The sequence below is a fragment of the Athene cunicularia genome (assembly GCF_003259725.1).
Source record: "Athene cunicularia isolate RWA chromosome Z unlocalized genomic scaffold, athCun1 chrZ_part2, whole genome shotgun sequence".
Taxonomy (NCBI): Eukaryota; Metazoa; Chordata; class Aves; order Strigiformes; family Strigidae; genus Athene; species Athene cunicularia.
In genome coordinates, this window is record NW_020799143.1 from 13920322 (window position 1) to 13938099 (window position 17778).

General features: G+C 38.8%; 1 protein-coding gene across 2 annotated transcripts in view; it reads right to left on the reverse strand.

Moving 5' to 3' along the window:
- The window catches only part of NTRK2 (neurotrophic receptor tyrosine kinase 2), a 194570-nt gene that overhangs the window by 150153 nt on the left and 26639 nt on the right, over nucleotides 1-17778 (reverse strand). For both annotated transcript variants that reach the window (XM_026866144.1, XM_026866143.1), the window contains exons 5-7: nucleotides 10769-10905; nucleotides 6657-6789; nucleotides 4836-5135 (exon numbers count right to left, since the gene is read on the reverse strand). In XM_026866144.1, the coding sequence (XP_026721945.1) occupies nucleotides 4836-5135; nucleotides 6657-6789; nucleotides 10769-10905 (570 nt within the window). The remainder of the gene's footprint in view (nucleotides 1-4835; nucleotides 5136-6656; nucleotides 6790-10768; nucleotides 10906-17778) is intronic.

The following is a 17778-nucleotide window of genomic DNA, read 5'->3' on the forward strand; positions in this document are numbered from 1 at the left end:
AAAAGGTTTGTAAACAGATTGATACATTGCAAATGCTGGAAGAGTGAGTTTCTTTAGGATTTCTTTTAAGAGTTAACATGTTATTTGCAACAAAAATGATCAGTACCTACACAAATGCAAAGCAACATCAACATATTGCAGTACCTGTTTACAAGATTACATTTACAACCATTTTAGAGCTATCTCAAAGGTTAGCATTTCACTTCATATGAAACAGCTAACAAACAGGAGCTCTGGCAACGGCAGACTTATTTCCCAACTGGGCAAAACTCTGCTCTTCACAGTTAATGCACACCTGGAATAAATGCAACAATAACTATTGCTTTTGAAAAATCAGTGGTAAAATTCTCCTGGACTATAGGTGGAAGCAGACTTCAGTGCGCATTTTAACAATCACTGAACTTTACCTCATCAAAAAATTTTGATATTAAATTACTGTGAGAGCAAACCAGTTTAGCTGTGGCCTGACAAATTAAGGGTGAGAGGTAGCAATGACCTAAGCAGCACTATTTCATTCACTCTGTAAAAGGATGCTTCCAAGATGACAGCTGCACAGCTGATACACAGACAGACCTCTTACCAAAAGAGTCAGATGTCTCAGAAGCCAGCCTTTACACAAGCAAATGAATACCCGTCTAGTCTACACTTTTCTAAGTTTTACGAGTTCCAGTTTTCAGCTTTTTCTAATTACTGCACATATGTAATGCTGAGCACATATGTGAGTATAATGCACAGTACACCCACTGAAATTAGCGTACTATTAGACTGTTCACGCTCTGAAAGATACTTGTGTTGTATTTCAACATACCCATTCATTCTGGTCTATAATGTATTTATAGCATAGCTTATGTAGTAGGCTCCTAATCATCTCTTCCATATTTTTATTCTTTTTGTTGGTTTAGAAATAAAATTAACAGATAGTTAAAAACTAAAGATAAATCAAACTTCAAAAAGCATAATTCTATTTATAGTACTACAGAGTAAATCCATAGCAGTGGCATTACACTGGCGTCAAGCCACTGTGAAGTATGACCAGAACCATTGTTTCTGTTTATGACAACAGCATGATAATCTGTGCCGAAAATACTAAAGAGAGTTGCAACCGATCTTCAGAATGGCAGCAGATAGTTAGGTTTATTTTTTAATGCATCTGAAGATATACTAATATCCAGAGATATAGGTTAATAGACCCCATGAGAACTGTCATGTCAATTTGCAGAAATAAATAACAAGTGAAGAAAGCTTGTACTATCTGTCCTCAAGCAACTTCTGACCATGGTTTTCATTCCATAAAAGTTTGTGGATTCAGTTTGTCCAGTATAAAACATCCATCTACTGAAAGACAGCATTTACCTTCTATAATCTGAAGGGATAAAAAAACAACAAAAAAAATTCCCAGGTCTTTATTCCTGAGTTCAATGGCAACATTTTGTTACTGTTTACTGGAACTGGAATAAAGTAATCAGATTAGTTTAATCCCCAACTCCTGCCAGGGATATAAACTAGGAAGTTATCAACTCTATTCATTCTCTGTATAACTAAATACCTCACGTTGCAAAAAATCAAGATGCTGGATGAAATAAAAATTTCTATTTAACATACCCTACAGAAAAACATATCTACTCAGTAATCAAAACATCGGCTGAAGCTATTTTAACATTAAACTTCATCACAGTAATTTTCACATTTACATACAATTATTTTGAAGGTAAGCACAGAACAGCATTGCTGTTTTGGTCCCTGTTAGATCAGGTTGTTGTGTAAATAAACTATTAAGAGACTTATGCACTCATCTTTATAAACTACATCAACTACACTTGGTTTGCTTCAATCTTTTTTTATAAAGTTGACATTTTCAAAATAAAGCATCAGCAAAAGACTCAATCTAAAAACATACTTCTGCAAAACAGCCCCATGTTCTTATGCTACACAAGAAAGATGCTACTTTTAAGGCATATTTAACATACTGTTTTACTTTGACAAGATATTACGTGACTTGGATTCCTTCAGCTGAATTTCAGAATAAAGATGGTAGATGAATATGCTTAATTAAAAATACTTATTATTGGTAAAAATCTCTCCAGCATTCATTAGCTGTTTTGGATCAACTATGAGAAGAGCCTCCAGAATAAACATGAACATTTCTTCCTTACTGTTTGCTGCAGTTTAGTCTCAAATAAAGTCATCATCAACAAGAATGGCTTCATAGGAATCCAAGAACTTTAGCAGATTAAAGCTTGGTAAAAATCTAGCTAATAGAATAGGAAATTTATCCTTCCAAGTCTTCATATTTAAAACAAAGTCTTAATATTAAAACAAAGCCTTAATTTACAACATTAACTGTGTTGCCATTAACTCAATCCACATCCCACTGTACTATGTGCTTTTGTCTCCTTCATCCTCAGACCAGTGAAAAATGTTCTGCAAGTAGCATGCTGGAAGTTGAGAGCATCTTCGTACAAATCATGTCTTCATCATGTCTGATACAACTTTGGAAGTGGAGTATTCCATTGCTGATGGTAGAACATGCATCAGACTTAGTTGTATATAATTCAGATAGACATATAGATTATAGGTGAGGGGCGGGGGGTGTGTTCAATTTTCTTTTGTTTTTACCTTCAGAGCATTTGCCCATAAGTGATGCAATAACCAGAGAACCAATTTAAAGCTCAGTGAGTATACCCCACCCCATGAAACATTGGGGCTGGTATGTAATTCAGTCATGAAGGCACTGAAATGAACATAATTCCAGGGCGTGGGCCTTAATCTTTATGCTTCATTTTACAATATGTGGGCCAAAAGAAGAAACTACACAGTAACGACAGCACTGAAAAAGCCTTTTAAGGGTTTGAAAAGGCCTGACAGTGCTTTAAATAGTAATAGTTTAAAACAAAAATTGTAATACAGTGCACAGAGGATTCTAGTCTTTTAACATTTGCTTTTATGCCAGCTTCAGTGGAGAAGACAATAGTGTTATGACGTTTTCTAAAGCTCAATGCTGTGATTCTTAGAGGAAAAAAATAACAACAGTATTGAGGAGGCTAAGCAGATAAATAGTTTGCCCTGTTGTTAAGTTTTAAGACTGGTTTGGTTGCATCCACTATGCATGAGCTGATTTGTAATGCGGATACATCCTGTCTATACACAGTCCAGTTTCCTCTATACTCTTTTTTGTGAAGCTTAATCCACCACAGATCTTGGGAAATGCTTAAAAAACACAGCGCAGATTATCTTGGGAGAGGTACAAGCATAAAGAGGATGGAACAAATAAATAATGCTGTCTTTCTAATTTGGAAGACACCTACAGTTCTATTTACTGCTTTAAAAGACCACAACTGGGAAATTTTCAGTGTATAGGGGAGAAGCATAAAGGAAAAACAGAATAGTAAAAGGGATTTGGATGAAAGACAAAAAATGTTAACTCACCCCAATGTATTAGAGGAACTGTTACTCTGTTAAGAAAATTTAGCCAGTTTTGGATTAAATAATCAGGGTGTAAGATAACTTCCATTGTACACAGAACATCTATGAGGTGAACTGTTTTACTGAACTGTTACAATGCAGTATTAGAGGATGTCAGTAGCTGAAACCACGGCTTGTTTCTGTAATGAGTCTATTTAAGAATGAACTCCAGAGAAAAAAGAGGAGAGAAGCACTAAGGACAGCAGGAGTAAATAAAGCCTGGTTGTATCAGCTCTTCACCTTCTTCAAAGGGTAGGAAAGCAAAAGACCTGCCATCTCTCTCTCTACAGAAGAAAAAGCACGGAAAAAACACAGACCATATTTTTACTGTCTGTAGCCTGAAATGCAGAAGAGAGAATTTCAATATTCACTTTTTTTCTGCCACATAACAGTTGCATTGCACATTTCTGTTTCAAAAAAGAAGCCTATTTATATCCCATGGCTAAAAAGCCAAAGGTACGCACATGCTCATATTTTCAGATATGACTGTGCAATTATTTGCGCAAAAACATGTCTTTATTTTCACTCCAGTTGTGCAAGGTCCGCTCAGTTTTTTCCACATCAGCAATATGTTTACATGACGCCTTCTGACTCCTACAGTCACTTCGCATATGTTTTGAAGACATGGGAAAAGATCAAACCACAGTGAGTATCAACTGCTTACAGCAGTCCGTGCAGTTCAGTGAAATCAATCACCTTGTGCCTGCTCATACAGCATTTAGGAAGGCTGAGGTGGAGCCTTTAGAGCAACTGAAGATACATATATTTCAGAGCAACCATCTTGATCATGGTTATTCCTAGGCATGTAGGTGCCCAATCTCCACCAAAACGAATGGGAACTGGATATCAAAATGCCTGTGAAGACCGGAGATCTCGTCCATCCTACCTCTGGGTTACTTGTTTTCCCTCCAGCTCCCTCTGGTGTCGTTTCTAAACAACATATCATCATCAACTCACCAGACTGCACTACTGATTTTTTCAACAAGGCACTAGATGCCCGTGTTGGATACACTGCCTAGGTGCATTCATATGCAGTGCAGAAAACTTACAGAGGTGAATTGGCACTCAGTGCTTTCCAAGATCAGAACAGAGGCTTGAGAAAACACCTCAGAAACACCATCCTTTTATTAGCCTTAGCTGGCACCGAGTATGGTTACTCAAAGGGAAGATTTACAGAGCACTAGCAGGGCCTCCCTTGAGAAGCAATAAACAACACTACTTTACAACTAATCTTGAAGACATTCATTCAGAAAGGAAAAAAAAAAGTATATAAAAAGTTTCCTCCAAAATAGTTAAACTGGCTAGGAGCACTGCCTCCACAGCCTCATCAATTTGCAGTTGTTAACATACAAAAAAAAACCACCTGTACTCACCATCTCCAGGCACTGACATGAAATGAGCATCAACCCGTTTTTCATCCTCTCCGTACTCATTCTTTGCCAGTAAGGTATAAGCACCATTATTCAGGTGGGTAGGATTGTCCAGCTGAAGGCAGCCATGGTATTCACTTTGATTGATAACATGTATTTTAGTACAGATGTATTCAGACTCATTCAGTATAGCCCCTTCATAGAACCACTGCAATGTGGGCTTAGGGTTCCCTTTCACAGTGAATGGAATACACCAGTGGTGGTCCGGGGTTGGAGATTCAATAAATGTGATATTTGGTGCAACTATATTGAAAAAAAGAGTGAAGAACATCAGAATATTCTGAACATATTTTTCCTCCCTTTCCTCCCTTCCCGCAAAGTTATCAGGAAAGTATTTTTCATTCATTTTCATTTATCAGTAGGAATGATACCTATTTGGAGAATACCCCCACAGGAACCAACCTGCTCTGCCTAGGGTACTATGCTCACAACTGAAATGAAGCCATTTTTTAGCAAGAAACAAAACAAACTAGTTTCAGACAAAGATTGAACACCTGTGAAATCACATCACCTTTAAGGTGTGGGAAGTTCAGTTACTGGATCACTGAGAAGGGGGAAGAGACTCATTTTAGCTTTACTCTGCTGAAAAAAGGGTGCAAAGGAGTACTGAAAGAACACAACAGTAGTGAAAACATTTAAAAGCTGGTTGAAACCAAGTAGTACTGGAAATATGTTCAGCTAGAAAACCAAACTTTCAGATTATTTTCTTTATAGAATTAAAGACATAACAGATGACTTAATTCCCTGGATTCTTCTGTCAGGGAAAGACAATTTTCTACTCTATATTTTCTCATTCTTTGTTCAAACCTGCTAGATGCCTCCAGTTTACAAACTTGTTCTGTTTCCCTCAGGAGATTGTTCCAACACCTCGCCCATTATTTATCTATCTGGAAATTTTCCTTGATACTTATTCTTAACTGCATCCAATTTCATCTCGTTATATGCCCTTTTATCATTCATAACAGTGCCAAGCTCAGAATCTCATTTACATTGTTCAATTCTGGTTTATGTTCTTTCCCATATCTATTACATATCAAATTTCAACCTACAAACCTACATCTACAGTGATCTTTCTGGTTTACTCTGTCATGAGCACGATAAACAAAGTTTGCCATCTACGAAGCGTTCCATTCCCATCTTCAATTAAACAGAGGGTTCCAACTTGTGAAAACATCCTGTCTAGCTCGCATAAAATGAATTCAGGCTGGAGCTTAGATATAAGAAGCCAGTGCCTCTACACCGTTTGTCCCTTCCTCCCCTTCCTTGGTCCTGGCAAATAAGTATATTATTAAAAGCTACAACAAATAAATTTACATCTGGCAATACAAATGTTGCAAGCGTGTTACTTTTGAATAAAGCAGTTGTTGCTTTAGATAATAAGAACGTAAACATTTGTAGTCTCTTATAATTAATTCTACAAGCCTTTTGATGCATTTGCACTTCTTAATTCCTAAAACAGTCTGTGTGTACATGCACACCATTACAAATCTTCCCACAACGATGGTGCCATTGAGTGTTTTGAGTTTCATACATTTACTTATAGATTGTTCTAACGGGAAGATAAAGCATTCAGAAATACACTTATTGCAGAATGCAGGGCTGAAAAAGATAAATATAACTGCTGGTTGGACTACTTCCACCATTACCTGCATGACTTAAGGGCTTTGTTTCAACAACCTGCAGGCCCAAAAAATATTTATCCCCAAAACAGTTGCTGCCAATGCAGTTCGGCCGCGGGAGCTGTATGGAGGCCTGTGTACGTACAGAATACCGTGAGCTCAGCAGAGGCTTGGTCCTCTCCCACAATGTTCTCTGCTACACAGGAAATCCACAGTCCACTGTCCATGGATGAAACGTTCTTTATGGTTAGAGAGGCAGGGTTCTTACTTGTGTCACTCTACAATTGATTAGAAAAACATGTATGTGTCAACTGCAGCATAAAGAACAAGGGAGAGGCAGGAAATCACTGACCAGAGTTAAGTGGCATTTTACATTTTACCTTCCTTTTAGCTGTATCAGTCCACAATTAATCAAAGCCTTACTTTAGTGTCTTATCCAAACAACATAAAACACCTACAGAACCAATTGTAGCTGTCAGTGGTAGTGGATTCAAAGCTCCAAAAGTCCCGCTACAAACACTGTACTCAACCATTTCTCTGTCCTGTCACTTTCTGCCTTTTTATTAAAAACTTCTTCCCCTCTACACAAATGCTTTTTTCTCTACCCATACCGTTGTTCATCCCTCTTTTCCACTTTATTACTGATTTCTATAGTGTATCTCTGCCCTCCTTCAACTTTTTCTTTCCTTCTATGTTCTGTCCAATACTTGCTTTACTCTTTCGTCTTTTTCCTTTACATTAAACTTGACATCTCTTTCACTGCTGCCTTCTGAGCATTACTGTACTTTGACAACAGTGTGTCTTCTGCCTCCTCCTTAGCCAAATTTCTCTTGAAAGCTGACTCTGCTCATTTCCACAAGAAATTAGATACCTTTTACTACCTAGGCTATTGCCAGAATACTGCTTTATGTGTTTAAGCACAGGCTAATTAAGGTAAGAATTATGATTCTTAGAAATCTTGATTCTTATGATTCTTAGAAAGTTCGGTGACCATTTACAGCCTTAAATGCCATATGAATATACAGCTACGCAACACTGAATAAAGAAAATAGGACTGAATACCAAAAAAAAAAAAAAAAAGCCAGCAAAGACCCTAATTTTCTTAAATCAAGCCCTTCATATGATCTCCAAGCAATTACTATTTCCATACCTGAATTTTCATAAAATGCAAGACTATTTTCTTAAATAGGAAAGGAATAAATACACATTCAGAACAAAATCTGGATAATTTTTTAAAAACTACTTTTGAGGTACTTTTCTTACTGTACGCATTCACTTCAGTGCTGCATAGAACACAAACAAGTAACCCACTGCATCTGTACAACCACAGTGACTATCAGTGGCAATCAATGGGGACATGTGGGAACACTCCTCCATATGGTCCTGTGCAACCAGAATTTTGAAACTCGCAATGATGCCTCAACTCCACTGAAGTTAAAGGTCCCTTTGATTTCAGTGAGACACTAGGGGAGGTGAATGGTAAAGCAAACACCACATTACACATTTCTCTTTGTACAACTGCTGGGTCAAGCACTGGATGGATGGACGGTCCCAAAGAGTGGTGGTCAGTGGAGTTAAATCCAGCTGGCGGCCAGTCACAAGTGGTGTTCCTCAGGGCTTGGTGGTGGGACCATTTCTGTTCAACATCTTTATTGATGATCTTGCTAAGGACACGGAGTGTGTCATCAGTAAGTTTGCAGATGACACCAAATTAAGCAGGAGTGTCGATCTGCATGAGGATAGTGAGGCTCTACAAAGAGACTTGGATAGATTGGATCTGTGGGCCAACGTTAATGGGATGAGCTTCAACAAGGCCAAGTGCCAGGTCCTGCACTTGGGCCACAACAACCCCCTGCATGACTACAGGCTTGGGGAGGTGTGGCTGGAGCTGTCTGGGAGAGAAGGATCTGGGGGTTCTCATTGACAAGCAGCTGAACATGAGCCGGCAGTGTGCCCGGGTGGCCAAGAAAGCCAATGGCATCCTGGCTTGTATTAGAAACAGTGTGACCAGCAGAAGTAGGGAGGTGACAGTCCCCCGGTGCTCTGCACTGGTAAGGCCACACCTGGAGTATTGTGACCAGTTTTGGGCACCTCAATACGAGAGAGATATTGAGGTGCTGAAGCGAGTGCAGAGGAGGGCAACGAAGCTGGTGAAGGGCCTGGAGAATAAATCCTATGAAGAGTGATAGAAGGAGCTGGGACTGTTTAACATGAGGAAGAGAAGGCTGAGGGGACACCTCATCACTCTCTACAGCTACCTGAAAGGACATTGTAGAGAGGTTGGTGCTGGTCTCTTCTCACAGGTGATTAGTGACAGAACAAGAGGGAATGGCTTTAAACTGCAACAGGGGAGGTTCAGACTGGACATTAGGAAAAAATTTTTCACAGGAAGAGTGTTCGGACAGTGGAATAGGCTGCCCAGGGAGGTGGTGGAGTCACCATCCCTGGATGTGTTAAAGGGTCATGTAGATGAGATGTTGGGGGATAGGGTGTAGGGAAGACTTTTGTAGAGTAGGGCTGATAGTTGGACTTGATGATCCCAAGGGCTTTTCCAACCTGAATGTGAACTCTCAGAGGTGAGACTGAAAGCAGATGGGCTCAATTACAGGCTCAGGGCTGAAATCTAGAACAAGAAAAATCTAACCAACATCAATCAGATTATACATCATACAAACTGAGATCATTGTTAGCTTTGCAGGACTAGAGTTTAGTTTTAATCTATGTTAACATCTCTCTTTGTAAAACATGAAAGAGAGAAAACAGGGAAAAGCAGCATAGGAGGTGAAGAAAAGGGAGGCAGACACCCAGATATGGAAGTAAGAGAAAGGAAACCAAAGACAACACTCACAGAAAAGGGAAGGACAGCTGTGAATGGCAAATGAGGTTTAAAAGGCTCTCCTTCTGCTACTGAAAAGATTACTGTGTTCCACAGCTAAGGCTGTAGCTAGCCCACATTATGAGTCCCTCTGAAATCTCTCTCTGAAATATCCAGATGAAGTTATGCCAAAACAGAATATTTCTGGAAACCTTTAAACAAACTGACCATGGCATTTCAAAGATAGGAGGGTTAAATTACGAGGTGATCTCACTTTTTGAACAGCATCCCACATTTGTTTTGGCTCATAACTCAATTTAAAAAAAAACAGAAAGAGTACAACTTGGCATAGGTTCCCCCAATGGTTTTAATTTCTTGTTTTCGATGATGACTGAAGCCTTTGGTTAAATTTACAGATTAGGGAAATTTTAAAAATAAAAATAGATTTCTGCAGAGGTCTTACTAATGAGAGCTGAAAGACAAGCAAGTCAAATTCGATACAGGCTAAACATAATGATCTGAAGGAAGAAAGTACAAAGATTGTAAGACCCCAGAGGTCCTGCCTCTTCCACACTGCTGCAAGTTTTGGAAGTACACATCCCATACTTTGTACAGACCAGGGCACTTAAGGCAGTCTGCACCATCATGAATATAGACAACCCAGTGCCATAAAATTGTAAGTAACACAGGGTCTTGTCTGCTGTGTAAATAGAGACAATTTAAGAGGTCGGCAGATGCATGCTGAAGATCTGCTTATATGCCTTCTCCTTATCAACACTTCCATCAGAAAGAACTTAAATCATTCTATCTCTAGTGTGCACACAACCAAAAGTAGAGACAGAGAATACAAAGATCTCAGAAAACAAAATTCCTCTGCCTAGATGATTTTATTGAGGTAACAACTTCATACTTCATTTTTAAAAAGCCATTCTTTTCAGCAAAACCTTCACTTCTATTTCCAAGGCTTCCTTGTTGAAGAAAAAATTTAAAAAGTCACAAAATATTTACAACCAAATTCCAACACACCAAGCTTTTGGAATGAAAATACAATAAAATCAGAGACACAGAGTGTTTTTCATAGTTAGGGTAGATTAGACATTCTCTGAATGCAGGTATCAGTGATAATAAGAAAGCCCTCATGTTTCAGTATCTTGATTCACCACATTATTTCCAAAACTTTACAGTAATCTTATTTACAGGTGAACATCCAAAAACAAGAGTACAAATCAGCATCTCAAGGAGTGAATGCCTGCCATTCTCCAAAAGCACTGTGGCAGTCACCCTGAATTTAAAATAACTGGAAAATAAATGTACCCCAGCATTAATTTTTTAGTTAAGCTTTTTAATAAAAAGTTATCTAAAGATGGACATGAACCTTCATTCCATCCTTCAGGATGTATCTCCTGTCTCTGACTTGTCATGTATTTGAATATGAAACTTACCTCATGGTTTGAAACAAGATTAGTGAGCACCCAGGACACATTAGGGGGTGGCCTGCCAGTAGTATCACAGTACAGTGTGATGCTCTTTCCTTCCACCACAGTGATGTTGTAATTGCTTAAGTTTGCTGAGGGCAAGTCTACAATAGAAACAACAACAACAAAAAAAAACCACATGCCTTTGTATTTGACAGAAATAGACACTGCTCAATTCTAAGCAAGCTGTATAAATGCAAGCAAAAAGATTGGTAAATCAGATATTCACTGTGGTAAGTTACTATTCAGGCAGGGAATAGAAACAGCATCTTTGGAAATGTATAACTACAATTTTTAGGCTGCTACGTAACATTTTCCTGAGTATTCCTCTGCTTCACATCCTAAGAAAATATTACTGCATGTGGAAATATATTCATCTAAATATATAGGGAAATATTTCAGTGAGCAAACAAAAGTTATCCAAACTTTAGTACATAACTTCAAAATGAAAAAAAAACCCTTCCCTTACTCTTTAAAATAGGAAATTTAATCTGACTCTTTATAACAGTTGCAAAGCAACCTCTATTTTCCACAAACTGACACTGTGGTATTCCCACTGTTCTCCACACTAACAAGAAAATCCTGTTAGCTCCCGGTCTCACACAAGATTGCAGCCCTTCCTCTCAAGCAGAGAGACATCTCACAGAAAGCAAGGCAAAACCTAGATCTTAAGTACAAAGTGATGGAAACAGAGCACTGAACAGATCAAACCAGGAGAGAACGAACAGAAGAGAGGGTTAGCAACTGCACAGATCTGCTATTCAAGGCACCTCAGCAGACTTCGCTCTTGCCCTCAGCAAAGCAGAAAAGCAGTGAGATGGTACCACTCACGAGGAAATAAGCCCAGACTGCAAGAATCAGGACTCCCCCTCTATCTCACAGAGCTATAAATTCCTCTGTATCTCATTTTTCAGCACCCAAAGCATTGGGAGCTTCCCGAAGAGTACATTTATGCTGAATGTTTACAGAAACATGAGGAATTATAGACTAACCCTCTTCAAAAATGCCAGTGGTATCAATACACTTCAGGCACAGAGGACCTCACGTTTTACGTTTATTTACACAGCAAACAGTTACACAACATGCTAGTGTCATGTCTTAACCTCAGCCAGCAACTAAGCACCACACAGCCACTTGCTCACTCCCTCCAGTGGGATGGAGGAGAAAACTGAAAGGGTAAAAGTGAGAAAACTCATGGGTTGAGACAAAGACAGTTTACTAACTAAAGCAAAACAAAACAAGGAATTCATTCACCACTTCCCATTGGCAGGCAGGTGTTCAGCCATCTCCAGGAAATCAGGGCTCCATCACACATAATGGTTACTTAAGAAGACAAACACCATCACTCCAAATGTCCCGCCACTTCCTCCTTCTTCCCACAGCTTTATATGCTGAGCATGACATCATATGGTCTGGGATATCCCTTGGGTCAGTTGGGGTCAGCTGTCCTGGCTGTGTCCCCTCCCAGCTTCTTGTGCACCCCCAGCCTACTCACTGGTGGGGTGGTGTGAGAAGCAGAACAGGCCTTGACTCTGTGCAAGCACTGCTCAGCAGTAACAAAACACCCCTGTGTTATCAACACTGTTTTCAGCACAAATCCAAACACAGCTCCATACTAGCTACTATGAAGAAAATTAACTCTATCCCAGCCAAAACCAGTACATTCTCCACCCCTTATTCCCATAACGTCATGCTCGGGTCCCACACTATCCAATACATTCCCATTAACCACCATTCCCTTCCCATCCTTAGATAGAATACACAGATATCATTCCCTCAATCTATGGACTACGCCTGTAAAATGTCCATAAAATGTCCACAAATGTCCACAAAATGTCCACAAATGTCCACAAAAATGAGTTCATGTAGTCCATGACCTTGGGCTCCATCTGTTATGGTGGTAACTCAGGACAAGAGAGATGGTGTGTTGCATGGAGTTATTAGCCTTTATCCTTTCTATTGCTAGAAATAGCATATCTTTCTTAAAAGATACTGTACCATTATTTGGAGCTGCTACACTCTGCAAAAAGCCTTGGCCTCCTTTATGAGGCACTTCTCATCAACTGCTCCAGGCAAGTTTTACTTGCAATTTATCACCTCAAATAATCAAGCTTATCTACTGTGCTGGATATATATGTATAATCTTGCAGTGACTTTTCTTTTTCTGAACCAATGGTTCTTCTTTTTTTTAGTTGTTTTGCTTTTAGTTAAGAGTACGTTAGTTTCATCATGGACTTGCAGGTATACAAGTTTAACAGAGACTCTTTTGCTTATGTAAAACATCCCATACAAATAATTAACCATCAAATCGATGTGGACAGATTAATGTTTTCTAGAACTTCAACAGAAGCTATATGTATTTGAAATCTCCCTTTATGTTTAATTAGTTCAATAAGAATTAAATGAGATGGAGTAATATAAAGAGAAGACAAATAATTTTCCAGGCAATGCTTTCCTGCCTAGTAAGATTTGAAGATCAGCACAAGTATACAATAACTGCTTAGGCAATTCTCCCAGTGCTTTAAGTACTGCTTATAGGCATCATGGATTTCTTCTACTATGTTCACTTATAGATCATATGTTGAAGTTTACTGAGACAGAGCTGGACAGTTTGTACACCTTGATGCAGTAATCTGTTAGTGAAGGTATCCATCTGCTCTTGCCTGATGTGAATTCAAATCTCAGCAGTGTCTGTCAATAGATGAGCAGGAAATTAAATTAATCTTAGGGAACATTTGGATATTAATTATGCTGGCTAGGGAGAAGTAATGAGATCATTTACTTTACAAAGTTACACTTCCACACCACCTCAGAAAACCATTCCAACTACTCTTGCCAGAGCTGAATATGCAAAGAGATTAAAGCCCTCCACTTCTTCCTGGTCCCAGCATTTGGGACAAGGTCTGTATGACAGATTAGAATTTCACTGTGCAAGCCTGTACAGTTCCTACTAACACATCATTTCACATTAAAACTCTCATGTAAGCAAAAATAAGAACAACTTTGGTCCCTTAGAGCCCTCCTTTAATAGCTGTTAAGTTGTAAGACCAGTTCTTCCTGAAGTGTGTTTATTTACAGGACAGGCAACTCAAGTTTCATTTGTCTGGTACTGGTTCTGATTCCCACACACAATTAGATCTAGTGCTGTTTATTTGCAAAACTCTGCACATGTCAGGCTGATGTTGTATCTCTGAGGGAAACAGAGACATCATGCTTTTATCCTGCCAGAGGTTATAAAATAATAGCCATTATTCTGTAGATTCCTAAAGTTACACTAAAAATCAGCTGCAAGATCTAGCAGAAAACAGTGAAGAAAAAAAGTGAGAATGGAATGGAATGGAATGGAACGGAACGGAACGGAACGGAACGGAACGGAACGGAACGGAACGGAACGGAACGGAACGGAACGAACAGAACAGAACAGAACAGAACAGAACAGAACAGAACAGAACAGAATAGAATAGAATAGAATAGAATAGAATAGGAGATAAATGATATTATTGTGTGTGTCTTCTTTTACTCCCTTTCCAAGTCATAAGAGGTGGGCGAGAAACATATACATGAATTGCCTTGGGATTTAATTTTTCTGGTTGGGTATCCTGAGTTAGTGAACTTTAACCACAAGGTCATTTTGGCTTCTACTTCCAGTGGCACCCAGACTGCTCCACAGCAGAATATACCCTAGTTGAAGTGGCTCTGTTTGGAAAAAGCAGACAGTAGCCTGAGACCCGGTCTTTAGAAAATGTGAAACACTGGATTTACCAATAAAACTAAGCAGCAAAATCTGTACTAAAAATAACTGTATTTAAAAAACCACCATGCACCCTAACAGACTTATGTTCTCAATATGTATGCTCAGTGTAGCGAGACCATTTACAGGAGTCAGTAGCATCTTGACACCTACACAACTACAAAGATATCCAACCATGCTGCATTTACTCCTGACTCAATTTGGTTACAGTGTTTTAGATGACTATCACTTCTGTTGATACAGATGTACATTTTAAAGGACTTTGTATACACTAATTGATACAAGCAATTAGACAACAGGTTCAAACACTTTTGTATACTGCCAGAATAGTAAGTTTAGACTGTAGCATAAGAGCCATTCAAGGTAGACATGACATCATCTTTCCACGAGTCTCATCTTGCTATCTGTCAGACAGAGATTACCCTGTGCCCCAAAGCTGGAAATGCAGTATATCTTTCAAACTTTGATACCATTAATTATTATAATTCTGGATATCAGTAATAACCCTGCTAGCATCCAATTTCTTTTTAAAGTCTGCTATATTCTTAGCCCTAATAGCCTTCTGCAGCAATGAGTTTCACAGGCATACTCTCCAGGTCATATACAAGAGCCATTCCCTTTTACCAGTTCTGAAATTTGTCTGTAATGTTAAATTCATTGAGTGTTCTCCTGTTCTGAGGGGACAGAGAAAAGAGTTTCTGAATGATCTTAAGACCACTCTGGTTTATTTCATTTTCTCAAGTCTTCCTTCTTCTCTATAAACTACCCAAAGCTTTTCAACACCTACAAAAATGGGAGGACAGAACCTGCTACTCAGAATTTTAAACTCTAAAGTAGGGAGTTACGCCGTTCAGTAGATGAAGGCATATGTTCAAATTCATGTGTTTTATTAGGTATGGGTGTAAACCAGCTACATTATTTCACCACACACAGAATATCTGTTCTCATACCCAAATTGGTTACACTTTATTTCTGAGAACAGGCAGGTCTGGATTAGAATAAGCAGTCACTTTCCCCACTCCAACACAACTGGACAAAACAGACAAAACTGGAGGAACTCATTTATGTCAGCTGAGTCTCTCCAAATATCATCTCATGCTTTAGAAGGAACAAACCATCCTTTAAGCAGGGGTAGCGGGGGCGGGGGGGGGAGCTATTTACCTTCACAGACCGTCATTAGTGCAAACCCATGGCTCGAGGCCATCAGACAGTGGAACTGTCAAGCATCACTATGGAATGACTCATATCTTCGTTGTGCACACTGGGACTTCAGCAATCACAAAACCAAATACTCTGGGATGAAATTTTCAAAGGTTACTACAGCTACACAGCTGCCAATGGAAATTAATAAAAAGAATGTAACTAAATTCCTAGATGGCTTTCAAAGTCTTTATGCCACTACTTACTACTTCCTACAGAAAACTTACACTTGCCTCGGTAGACCCAGACTGTCACAAAGTGTCAAATGAAGGCTATGACCTAATTAAGAAATAACTAATAAAAATCTGTAGTCTGTAACTCAACTCTCAGCACCAAGTTAATACTCTAGCCAGAATTCTACAGCAGCTTTTAGAAGACAAAGGTCTTAAGCAAAGAGAATGGAATCCATCATTAAACCCAAGTTATTTCACTGGTTAACTATCTTCACAAATTTTTTTACAATATTATTTCCACATTGACTTTTTCAGCTTCAACTTTCACCTTTCAGTTCTGGGATTTGTTCAGCTGTTCAAAAACCTTGACCAAAAAATTCTCTCAATACTGTCAGTTAGACTCACTAATATCTAAGAAATTACATGATGAAGAAATGAGCACCTGAGAGAATACCATAAATCCAATGTCCGTTCATTTATGCCATCCATTGCATGCTAAGCCCCTGATTTTCATGGTCGTGTTGACAAACTCCAGGAGTCTAGGTATGATACAGTGTCATTAAATGGGTTTTCAGTGTGGCCCATGATATCACTTTTTTGCTTGGCACATTTTTGGAAGTCAACCTGTTCTGTGATAAGAACAAGGAGTCACCAAGAAAAGATTGACAGACTTTTTTCTCAAAAGTAGCCAACTGTATCTGAAGTTTAACAAGGTCATTTTAATCCTTACCTGAAATCCTTAATCATCTTTTTAATAAATCTATCAGACCCAGAATGATTAAATTAATACTGAGCCAGCAACTATCAATCAAACTGAACCACGTAAAGCCAGACTACCAGAACCACTGATTTATAAAATATTTCCTGTAATTCATAACATACAGTGGCTCAAATCCAGTCGGCTTGCCTCGCATAGGGTTTCAATACAGTCCAAGGTTCTTGGCTCCCCTGTTTTTGCTGCTTCTCTCTAGGCAGAATACATAAACTAATTACAGCACTAAGTAGCTTGGTAACATCCACTGCCTGTACTGTCTGGAACCTGAAAAGAGGATGGGTGACAATGCGATTTGTTGAGAACTGTGCACGTGGATCTGCAAATTTCAGAGGTCTTACTGGTTCCAGAAAGGTTGTATCATGTAAGATATAAGAAGAGAGTTTTCTTACATCATTCTATTAAAATTCCGCCTTGCTTGAAAATACAGGCATGTTACAAATTCCAAAGGTCTTTTTCCATGGCTTTTATGGGTATAAAATCAAAGCAAAAAACTTTCTAGTAATTCTAGCTATAAAGCTATGAGATGCTGCATATGTGATTCACCTCCTGTGTTGCACTTAGCAACTGTCTGCAGCCAACAAACTATGAGCCAGATTTCAGTCATGGGGTAAGTGGGCATATTTCCACAGAAATGTTCTTGCAGAACAACAGGGCCAAAAATCAGCCTGGCTGCATCTTTAGAGAACTATAAACAGGATACCCCAGAAGTTTACACGCAAAACATGAATTAAAGAAACATAAATCTTTATTTCCATTTCCTGTTGTATCACAACCACAGAATCAAAATGCTCAATACATAGAGGTAATTGCAGAAATCTCAGCAAAGTTACTCCAAGATGACAACCACAACCATACTCAATGAAAATGAATACGTTAGACAAATAAAATACACAACGAGCAGAAATGACAAACATTTTTTAAAATTATCATCTCTCATGTATCTTCTTTTTTTTCCAGAGTCCGGAGATCAGTTTCCTCTCCAGCTACAGGGAAGAGAATCCCACAATTTCTCATTTCACTGCTCTAACCACCAGGCCCTACTCTCCATTTCTCCACTGTAAATTTGCCATCATGCATA